Consider the following 11843-nt stretch of genomic DNA (forward strand, 5'->3'; position numbering starts at 1 on the left):
GTCGGTATTTTCTGTGTCCCTGCAGACATCCTGGCTGTGTATTACTTTGGAAATTTTAATACTGCTTGATTTTCATCTTCCTTTTGTCCCTTCATAATCAATGAGGGGAGTCAGATTTCTCCCAGGGACAAGTCAGTACTTAAGTTTTAATTCCCGCTCTGAATTGCCTTCTTGAGAAATATTTTACCTGAAAAATCTTTTCAAGGCTTTCTTTTTTTTGTTTCCCTTAAAACTACCTGCACATTATATGAATTTGGCTGAAATGAGGACACAGTGATGCATTCATGATTTCAGTATATTTTTGCCATCGGGATTCTCCTGGATGCCGTTCTTGTAATATACGAAAATTAAAATTTCAGACAGTCACCACACAGAAGGAAAGATGGAATATTGTCAGTGGTTTACAGGCTGGTTCGGTCCAGTTCTCTGACCAGCAGGGCGGAGGGATTTTGTGAATCCACGCCTCTGCAAAAGGGAAACGGGACCCCAAAATAATTAAAAACAGCAGCTACAATCTGAGGAGAAACTAATTTACTAAATATGGTATTGGAATGCAAGATAGCACACCATGATACAGTATAATCAGAACTGAAGCTAATAGATCAAATATAATTAGAGAGTGTCGGAAGGGTGGATAGGCCCCACCACAACGCTGAGCTGAGATGCGCAGTCTGGTTGAGCAGCAGGGAGGAGAGCCTGACGAAGAAAGAGAGCATCAGGTGACCTTGCCAGCAGTTATAGCTCCTCTGTGACCACAAAGCACCCTGCGGTGTGTAGTTGTTCTCTTCTGGGACAGGTGCCTGGAACTGGAGCATTAACACTTGAACTTCCGGTGCACTACATGATGTCGTGATGTGGAACACCAATAACCAACAATCATAAAACCATGACAAATATAGGAGGAACTGCAAGGAGCAGAGCGAGCTTATCTTTTTACTTACTTTTTTTTCCTGGTGAATATTTCTGTGTTTTCTGACAGATGCTGACAGTTGCTGCTTCCTTTAATTGTAGATTGGTTGTACAAGTTGCTGATAAAGGAAACCCCAGGCTTTCTGCCACAAGTGTTGTGAGGATACAAGTGGTAGACATTAATGACAATGCTCCAGTTGTCCAACCACCTGGTGAAGTGAAGGTCCCGGAAAGTAAGTGTGATGATACAGCTAGGTAATGTATAAGACTGGGATTTGTCAGACCACCGTAGTGTTTTCTGTGATTCGTATAACCTAGAGATAATAGCCAAGTGGACAATGGGTCATATTAATATTGAAGTATCTAAGTAGACTATGATCTGCTTTTGTTCTCAGAGGCATTATTCTTTGTCTTTAGATATTGTGTTTAAGAACAGTTTCACATAAAACTATAGGCAATTCAGAAAGAGAAGAAACTGCAGAAGTACATCTGTAGTCTGTTCATTTTGGACTCCAGTGCCATATTGATCAGATGTCTTCAATTTATTCTTTTCTGCAATAACAAAACTTGGTGCTAAAACCAGCATTGGTAGAAATGAGGCATACTGAACCTCACTGTGATGAAAGTAATCCTGTAAATTTGAATGAAAGTTTAAAGTGCAGTGTAGCTTGCATTTAGCTTAGCATTTACATATCTCAAGTCTTTTCAGAATTTTAAATAGCAGGCATTGCATATGTGATGCACTGAGGTAACAGCAACATGTTTGTAAATACTTAGTCCAGTCCTCCTACTAGCAAAAGGCATGAAGGCTGTCTGCTTATTATAGCTTTTTTTGTGAATTTAGCTTCCACTTGTAATGACAAGAATGGGAGTCATGGAAGTATAGAAACTGTAAAGTACTTGCTTATTATTTGGGCTTTTCTATTCGGTTGAAGAACTTTTGTCCCAGAGCATGGCACAGTGTGTTTAAAGATTAATGCCCCAGGGATGCAAATGGGAAATGATTTAATCTCTGTTGACTCTAGGCTTGATTCGATTATCACTGATAGTGGGGTTCTGTTTGCAATTCCTGATCTGTCAGTTTGACACAGGTCAAAAGCTGTCTGTATCCATCACTAAATCTCAGAGAAGTAAACATCAGTCTCTTAAAATTCTGTACCTTTTGGCTGTGCCTGGATGTCTCTCTGGTGGCCCCTTCCTCCTGTGGAAAAGCTTCAGGACTACAGCTGTTGATTGTACAAAGATCAGGGGACTATGCCTCAGTTAAATATCCCTGTGGAAGTCTGTGACACTGTGCAATTAATTCGTGTCAGCTAAATATATATCACATTTCCACATTTTGCTGATGGGAAGAACGTGAAAGTTCCTCTTCCGAGTGAAGAAACAGTCTAAGGGTATTTTGGCGTTACCTCTGTCTAAGATTTAGTATTAGGAAAGGCAAGATTTTAAGAAATAGAAACATTGTCTTTAGCTGTGACTTACTCTGAAAATTACTGTTTCAGATGTCCTGCCTGGTTTTACAGTGATCCATGTATCAGCAACTGATGCGGACTCTAGCCCAGCACTTCAGTTTGACTTAATTGATGATAAAAGTTCTAGAATGAAATTTGCTATCAATCAACACACTGGTGTAATCTCAGTGGTAGAACCACTGGATTTTGAAGAAACTGCTGTGTATAAGCTGGGAATCATGGTTTCAGACTCTGTCCATCAAACAGAAGCAGAACTCACAGTCTATGTTTTGGACGTCAATGATAACCCACCAGTGTTTACTCAGGATTTCTATCAGGTGAGGAAGCAGCAAACAGACAATTGTGTGATGACTCTGTGTGAGAGGACAAGGAGTGGGAGTACACATTCATCTCTGTGTTAAAATTGCGCTTGATCACCCCTGAGAAGGAATGTCTCCACGAAGCAGACTGTACAAACTGCTCTTCTCAGAAATCCCTGCCCTTTCCTAGGAATTCTGTGAAAAAGACCAAAGGTTTTTGTTCGCTTTTCATGTTTGTGTTTTGTGGCTTCAGAAGAACAGTGGTGAGAATGCCAGCTGTACTCCTTGTGCTGTACATTCATCACTCAAAGTTACTGCATATAATCCAAAACTGGTTTGGTGAGCAGTGTCCGTTGTTCAGGACTTCTTACACTATTCTTCTGACAGAATAGTAAAAAAAAAAAACAGTTGGTAATTTATTCTGACTCAATTACTATGTCATGTATTTCTTCCTTTTCAGTTACACAGCTCTACAGAGGTGTAGCAGCTGTCCCTGTGATAGGTTAGGCATGTGCAGTTTGTAGCCTTGTCTTACAGCCATGGCACACTTGTAGGCAGTGAGGGAGACCAGTTTTGACTTCCCTAGCAGCTGCTGCTAGAAGGAGGACTGTAAGGCAAACAACGGCAATGACAGGGCCTTTATTTGAGACACAGGCACCACAGAACAATATATCAAAGAAAGAGGAATTAATTTACCTCTTCCAGCAACAGCCTGAAAAAAAGGGAGGCTGAGAAATGCAGACTTCTGAGATTCAAACTCTGGTGCACCATAAGGAGAAGGGTGGGGGGAAGCCCACACAGACTCAGACTGCACACATGCTCCTGGAAGCATCACTGAGACTGGGAGAGAGGAAGAGTGGATCTGGGCTCCCCCAGCTCCTCACATGCTCACATAGTGGTTCAGGCTGTGACCTGGGAACTCCACTGCAAGGACACAGCTCAACTTTTGGACTTCTGGACAGAGATTTGAATGCTAGACTGTTTTAGACGTCAAGATGTCCAACAGTGTTTTGAACAAAAGCTGCTTTAGCAACTATGGGCCACTAAGATGATTGAAGGAATTGGAACATATGTCATACAAGGCTCCTGAAGGTAGGGATCAGACTGCTGAGAGGGTTTTGGCCTCACGTCTTCATGTGATACTGAGGCTGTGGAGCTTGGGCTAAGACTAGGCACATGTAGTGGCTTAGATTAGGGTTATGGACAGGGGAGAGACAGCCTGGAACTGAGGGGAAGTTGTCTCCTTAGGGCTCGTTCATGCGTGGCTAGTCTATGGGCTTGCCCAGGAGAACCTAGAGCATGGACTGTTCAACCTGGCAAGCAAAAGACTCAGGGAGGATTTCACCACTCTATGTAAATACCTGATGGGTGTAAAGAAGAGCTAGACTGTTCTCTGTGGTGCCCAGTGACAGGGCGAGAGGCAGTGGGCACAAACTCAAGCGCAGGAGATTCCACTGAAACTTCAGGAAGAACTTTGTCCTGACAGTGGGGTCGTGGAGCCTCCATCCCTGGAGATAGCTACAAGTCTGGCCAGCATGCTTTAAGTTACCCTGTTCTGAGCAGGGCCTGGACAGCACAACCTCCAAAGGTGCCTATCAGCCTCAGCCATTCTGCGAGCCTGTGAGGTCAGCTATTGGCATGTCTTGGTTCTGTTTGTGTCTGTTGGGTCTGCTCAGAGCAAAAAATGTGAGGCATCACATTTTGAGTAATGCTTCATTTACAAATCTCAGGCAGCTCTGAGGAATAAGCTTAAGTAGTTGATGTTCTGGAGAATTTTAACCTCTGAGCCTGTGCACAGAAAGCAGCTTAGCCACTCACATAACTGGAATAGACTGTATGCACCTGTGAAACTTTCAGGTACCTGAGCTGTTAGGATTTGTGTAAGTCGTCTGCTTAAACCTGTAAGTCAAAATCCCAGAAAAAATGCACTTGTAAAGCTCAAGTGATTTTTAGAATCTGGCCTTAAGTTTTCCTTAACTCTCATGTGTGTGTCTGATGTTGAAGAATGATTTAGGAAAGTCCTTGCTTATGCAGGTGCTAGGAGAGGTTGTGTGGATTAAAGTGAACGTTACAGGCAGTGTTATGACCTGCTGTAAATCAGTGTAACTCTATTGACTGTGCTAACAGAAACAGCTGATCTCTGTCTGCAGTCCTGATGATATGTTGCTTGAACAGTAAGATGCACTGCTTCTTCTCAGTCAATGATATATATGGTTCATAACCCTGTAATTTTTATCCTTTTGTTGTCCTTCAAATCGTTTTCATATTTATACCATGTATGTCTGTTATATGCACATAAGATCTGCATGTTGAAATGATTTAGACTAACACTTGAAGCAGCTGCCTTTGTATCTACTATTAATTTGAAACTGAATTTAGAAAGTAAAAGGAAACTAGTTACAAAAATAAATAGTGTGCGTGAGCTTTTAAGAAGGGAATGGCCTGTCTTGTCCCAGGCTAGGTGTAGAAAATGGAGAAATACGAAAAATTATTTGGAGTAATCTGGTAATTTTTCGGACTTGTGCTGAGATTTTCAAGTTTTGGGATTTCAAGTTTTGAGGATTTGGTTTCGTTTTGTTTTTTTTTTTACTTTCTGCAGAATGGGACTGCAAACTGTATTGTATGTACAGAAATCAACGTGTTCCTTAAAGGAAGGAGTAAAGCCAGTCCTAGTTGCAGTACAATGCAAAGTATCCCTCTTGTTAGTGTATTACTGAAGAGAGATTCAGGGATTCATTGACCTCATCAAATGGAGCCTGAATATTAATTTTACTTCTGTTTGAATGTTTCTATAAAGCCTGACTCTGTTGTATGCATCATTTTCAGCATAATAGTTCTTTATTCTTTTGTCCATTAAGGAAAGGTGAAACCTTTTCTAAGGATAAGGACTGTATTCCTTTTTCCACATCAGATTAAATGAAAGAAAACCAATTGTTTATGTTCAAAACCTTTCATGAAGTTTGCTCAAAACTCAGTTTTTCTTTATATGACAGGTGAGCTTGCCGGAGTTTATTTCAGTGGGTACCACTGTTATGACTCTCTCTGCTGTGGATAGGGATTCAGAGCATAATGGAATGGTTTCCTACAAAATCCTCTCTTCCTCAAAAGGATTTGCCATTGGTCGCAAGAATGGTGAGTCTGTAAGCATGGTTTATTATTTCCGCTTTTTCACTGTAAACTGAAAAATCATATTCCACTTCCTCACTTGTTGCCAATGATCAGTTCTGGAAATAATTGGTGTTATTTCACCAATTCCACTGTATATTTTGGCTACGTCTAGCATTGCTGATGAAGAACTGACAGCATCAAAGACCAGTTCTCAGTTTGTCCGTGAACCATGCTCAAAACATCTACTTCACAACATCCATTAGCATAGGTACTATTCTTCTGATGTAGTTTAACAGAGAAACTGTTCTACACTGCTCAGTGTTTCAGGGCCTTTCAGCTCATGTACTAAGCTGCATTAAGTTTAGGTTCATACCTGCTGCTTTTCAAAATAAGTTGAGCCTATCATAATGGAGGTTCTCTACAGCTTGGACTGTATGCTTTTTGCAGTACTGGTTATTCAGTTATCCAAAGTGGAATTTAAAAGTTTTCTAATTTGAGAACTCACTGTTTGAAGTACACCAACTTTGTTAGTAGCTAACAGATTTACTGATTTGATTTTTCTGATATAATGTTGTAATACCCAGAGAGGTAGAAAGATGGTGTGTGTGTCTCGATATACATATGTGCATATAATTTTCTGCTAATGTCAGCTTCAGTTGTTGTAGATACTGGAAAAACGATGTGTAACTGCTCAGTGTGCAAGTGCGTATCACTTATTTTTTGTTTCCAGGCATTCACGACGTAAATTTTTGAATGCATTTTTATTGAGTGATGATAACTATAAACACTGAACGTACAAATTTCTCGCCCAAATAAAATTGTCTATTTTTTACTCAATGTTTAACTGACCTTTCTTTTATCCTTACCCAGAGGTTGTTTTTAACAGAGAATAGAAAACTGTAATTGTCACATAAGGTTGTCTCTGTGTTGCTTAAATAAAAAAATGAAGTGGATGGCTTATGAACGTGTTCAGATGAGTTGAATGAAACATGTTGACACATTACCAAACCTATCTAAATTACAAATATGCCCACGATGTTGCTACTAGATTGCAAGCAAAGGAGAACCAATGATGTTCAGTAAGGAACAGCAGAGCCACCCCTAAAGATGAACATGTTATACTTTATTTTGCCTTCTATGTTCTGCTATTTGCATGTTCAACCTACTATGACGAAGAGAAATTTGTTTGTCTAAGTGCAGTATGTGTATCTGATACTGCATCCTTGTGGGCAGACCTTGGCTTACATCATTAGCTGTGATTTCATAGAGTTACATTGTGGTGTGTAACATGTGAGCCATTTTCCAACATGACTGATAAGATTCAGCTTTTGCAATCATGTTTATATGCCTTAAAGAGTGCAAACTTTCACAAATTGTGTTTTATTTTCAGGTTCGTTGTTCACTACTGAGCCAGTGGCACATGGGGAAAACAATGCCTTTATTCAGGTACTGGTAGCTGCTGTGGACGGTGGCAGTCCTGCTCTGAGCACAGTCACCTCTGTAGAGGTACACATAGAAGATGTAAACAACCATGCCCCTCAGTTCACAAGGGCACTGTACAGTCTCAGCGTGAGTGAGAGCGCTTCAGTAGGAGAAAGCATCCTTGCATTTTCAGCAACAGACTATGACTGGACTTGTGAAAATACATACGTTGAGTACTCTATTATTGATGGCAATGCTGAGAACTTATTCGCCGTGGAAACAAGTGTCGTGGAGTCAGAAACATCTTACAAGCTTGTTGGCAGTCTTGTTTTGAGCAATGTTCTTGACAAGGAAACTACTGCTTCCCATCGTTTGGTCCTCCTTGCCTCTGATCATGGAAAGCCCTCCTTGAACTCAACTGCTACTGTGCTGATAAGTGTATTGGATGTCAATGATAACCCTCCAGAATTTAGCAGCTCAGAGTACCACGTTCACATCAAAGAAAGCCTCCCTGTTGGGAGCCGTGTCACAGAAGTTTTAGCAAATGACCCCGATGAAGGCCGTAATGCAGAGATCACTTACGCTATAATTTCTGGAAATGACAAGCAGTATTTTCGGATGGATGGGAAAACTGGATCTGTGGATTTGATGAAAACTCTGGATTATGAGGATACCACGAAATTTACTTTGGTCATTCAAGGCTCAGATGGAGGAGCTGATGTAAAAAATGTGGCTTTTTCTGTTGTCCACGTTAGCGTCCTAGATGACAATGATTATGCCCCACTGTTTTTGTTTCCCAGCGTGAACTGTATTGTCAGTGAAAACCTGCCCAGCTTTTCTTTTGTATGCACTGTCACTGCCTTGGATTTTGATAAAGGCTCCTATGGACATCTCACCTACTCCATCCAATCTTCATGTTTGGCTCAGCGTGAAGCTCCTGGAGATCATCACATGTTTTTCATTGACCCTTTGACAGGAGATATTCATACAAACCAAACATTTGACTATGAAAGTCAGAATAAGTACTGTCTCATAATCCAAGCAAAAGACAAAGGTGACTTACTGGCCACAATTACAGTTCAGGTAGATATTGAGGGGAGAGATGAATTTGGCCCAGTTTTTTCACAAGATCTATATTTCTTTAATCTCCCTAAGGAAAATGAAGCAGGCCAGTTGCTTGGCAAGGTGACAGCATCAGATAGTGATGGTGGACTGGATGGAGTTGTTCATTATTCCCTGCTAAACACTTCTGCATTGTTTTCTGTAAATCAAAACAGCGGTGGTATTTATTTGACTCAAACTGTTCACCGAAATAGAAGTGACAGCAAAAGCAATGATGACACCTTGAAATTGTTGGTAAGGGCTCAGAGCCCAAAAATGGAGTCCAAGTTTGCAGTGTGTACTGTTCTGGTGAATGTTTCCAATTCTCCTGAAAGTTATCCCCTTGTGTCAGCCTACAGTCTGACCATTAGCCTTTATGTCTCTCTCATGATGTTTCTGCTGCTTTCCTTGCTTATCAGTGTTATTGCTCTTATTCTGAGACGTAAGCAGAAAGATGTGATGAACTCTTACATGAAGAAAGAAACATTATCCTCCTCAGCTACTGATGTGAATTTGGCCAGAGAAGATGTGGTTCTTAAGGACTGCCAGAATATCCAAAGTACTGAGAGCGGCGGTGTGCTTCCCATGGGTGCCATAGCAGATTGGCTGAGGTTGTCAGGAATCAGAGAGAGGAAAGATGATGATGTGCCCTGCAGGCATTCAGGCTTCAGTGGCCACAGTTTTGCTAGAGAAGAAACTGCAGAGGATGAAGAAATCAAAAGGATCAATGACCATCTTTGCAGGAAGAGTGCTGGCTCCACGCTGAGCGAGCGAGACTCCCAGGTGCCAGATTCAGGGATCCCAAGGGAGTCTGACCAGCCCTCCTGCCCGTCTGAGGAAACTGACATCGTGGCTACCACGCAAAGCATGGAGAGCATGCAGGCTGTTCAAGGCAAAGTTGGAGAAGCCTGTGATGCAGCCTATCCAAATAACGAAGTGTTGTCTCAGACACTTAAAAAAACTGAAATGAAAAAGAACATATTGACAGACCTCACAAGAGACTGTGCCTTGGTATCAGATAGGCAGGTCAATGGGTGTGATTTGCTTGCAACTCTTACACCTCTGATGAGGACCTCAGAGGCAGTTATAGCTGGGGTTACGTGCTCAGCTGGGAGCCCAGATTTCAGCCTTTCTCCTCACTCTTCAGTGACATTGCAAAACTGAAAGATGACAGTGGATGTGTTTTGTAGCCTTCCTAAGGAGAAGCCTTTTCTTTTCCCTCCACCCTTGGTATGTTACCAAGGGAGTAAATCAGTAGCTCAACCTGGCATAAGGCCAGTGCCACCACAGATGCCAAATGTAATATCGGGGCAAGTATGTAAAAGATGCCCTCGTTCTCTCCTTATCCCGAGTCTTGGATACCTCCACCAATGAGGGCCCTCTGTTTTTGTCCTTCTCTATCTTTGTTGACCATGCAGACACCTACTGCTTCTGTGTTAATCTCTGATAGGAGAAGGCTAGGAATATGTCTTATTTGTCCAAGCCATTAACTTGCAACAGAGGAGCAAATTCAAGTCTAGGTTATTAACTGATGTTAGCTTGTGGAAAAATACATGGTTTGAAATGTTTTGTTTTGTTTTTAAACAAGCAAAGCATGCCTGTCAAAACATGGTTGCTATCTTGTCTGTTTTCATGAGCTGAAAAGGTTAATATATAACACAGCCACAAACTTTGTAACAATCCGTCATGTTCTTCACAGAGTGTGCTGCCAGTCCATGAGGTTTGTCCTTTTGCAGCTCCCAATAAGTGTGGTTTCCCATGTAAATCACACAGCTTGGTGCCTGAAAACCAACTTGATGATCAATTCTAATGTTTTTAACAAAATATGTTAATAAGAAATTAATGGCAGTAGCTGTTTTCTGTGGAAATTTTTTCTGTGGTTGCATTGTGAGGGGGTAAAATCACAGAATCATAGAATATCCCAAGTTGGAAGGGACCCACAAGGATCAAGTCCAACCCCTGGCTCCAGACAGACCACCCAAAATCAGACCATATGACATAGAGTGGTGTCCAAACGCTTCTTGAATTCAACAAGCTTGGGGCTGTGCTCACTGCCATGGGGAGTCTGTTTGATGCCCACCGCCCTCTGCTGAAGATCCTTTTTGTAACCCCCACCTGACCTTCCCTGATGCAGCTCTGTAATTTACCAGCACTGAAGTGAGGCTGACAGGTCCCTAATTTACCAGGGTTGTTTTGTTTTTTCTTTTTCTTCCCTGCTTGAAGATTGGAACAATGTTAGCCAGCTTGCAGTCAGCTGAGACCCTTCCCCATTCCCAAGATCATTGAAAATAATTGAGATTATATTGGCTAGCTCTCATAGTACCTTGGGGTGAATCCCATTAGGCCCAAGGACTTATATGTATCCAGGTGGAGCAGCAAATCACACACAAGTTTGGAATTGGCAGGGATTTTATTGTTAGTGCAGTCACTGTTCTCTAACTCAGGGCACCTAGGGTGCCAGAGCCTATCACTGATGTTGAAGATAGAGGCAAAAAAAGCATTACATGTCTCTGTTCTATGTCTCCGTTTTTAATATGACCATTCTAATCAAGTAGCAGATAAATGCTCTCTATGGTCTTCCCTTTGTTGTTAACATACTAAAAACACCCACCAACAAACAAACAAACTTTCAGTTGTCGCCTTCAGTATTGGTCATCTCCCTACGAAGGTGAGTGACATCACTGTAGTCCCCCTCGCGTTGGCTGACCTTGCTTCCAGCAGCCATTCACTTTCCACCTAAGCTCTAGAATAAGATCACTGTTCAGTCAAACTGGCCTTCTGCCCCACCTGCTTGAATTCTGACATTTTGGAATTGGCTGTTTCTGTATTAAGACCTCGGAAAGTGCTCTTACTTTAGAAGTAACCAGGCACTAAAAGGTACTCGAGTGATGTGCACGTTTGGCAGTTTGGGCCAGCATGTCATAATCTGCATAATAACGGCTCACTCATAGAAACCCTTGGAAAAAAAAAAAAAAAAAAGAATAATGGTAAGATAAAAGCAACCTTCTTCATTATTACTAGAGTTAAAATAGCTCTCCGTTGTCTCTCTGTCCCATTACAGAAGATGGCCTATTCTCCATGCAGCTGTAGGATAGGACAGTGTCACAATTGAGAAGGTCTTCTATGCCTTTATACTGATCTTTGGTGCTGTTATGGGCACGTCTTTGCAAGACCAGATGTCTGGCCTTGTTTGCTGTATGTGTCATACATATCACATTTTGTGTATGTATATCCAGTCACGTACACATACATATACTGCTCTGTATGCTTGTATATTGTATGAGACTAATAAAATAGAAAATACATCCAGAATAACTCTGGCTTCTCTTCAGTGTATATTTAAAACTCTTTGCTTCTTTTGCATTGTGCATATAAAAACTGGGCTTTAGGGAAGTTGGATATATACAGAAATGTATGTTGTTCAAGTAACAGATGGAGGAAATGCATACAGTGTTGTTAGACTGCGTGATTACTTGGGACATGTGTCAATTATTTCCTCAATCACGTAAGCCATGACCCTTACTGCTTTGCA

The 11843-nt window shown here is 41.4% G+C and overlaps 1 protein-coding gene across 1 annotated transcript in view; it reads left to right on the forward strand.

The window, feature by feature from the left end:
• Window positions 1-11296, forward strand: part of DCHS2 (dachsous cadherin-related 2) — an 86715-nt gene extending 75419 nt beyond the window's left edge. Inside the window, 6 exon segments of the mRNA XM_052690103.1 lie at window positions 1012-1142; window positions 2412-2698; window positions 5674-5812; window positions 7179-9362; window positions 9365-9495; window positions 9497-11296. Of these exon segments, the coding sequence (XP_052546063.1) occupies window positions 1012-1142; window positions 2412-2698; window positions 5674-5812; window positions 7179-9362; window positions 9365-9495; window positions 9497-9685 (3061 nt within the window). The 3' untranslated portion in view covers window positions 9686-11296.
• Window positions 11297-11843: the final 547 nt, after the last annotated feature.

The sequence above is a fragment of the Tympanuchus pallidicinctus genome, unplaced genomic scaffold (genome assembly GCF_026119805.1).
Source record: "Tympanuchus pallidicinctus isolate F22 unplaced genomic scaffold, pur_lepc_1.0 scaffold26, whole genome shotgun sequence".
Taxonomy (NCBI): domain Eukaryota; kingdom Metazoa; phylum Chordata; class Aves; order Galliformes; family Phasianidae; genus Tympanuchus; species Tympanuchus pallidicinctus.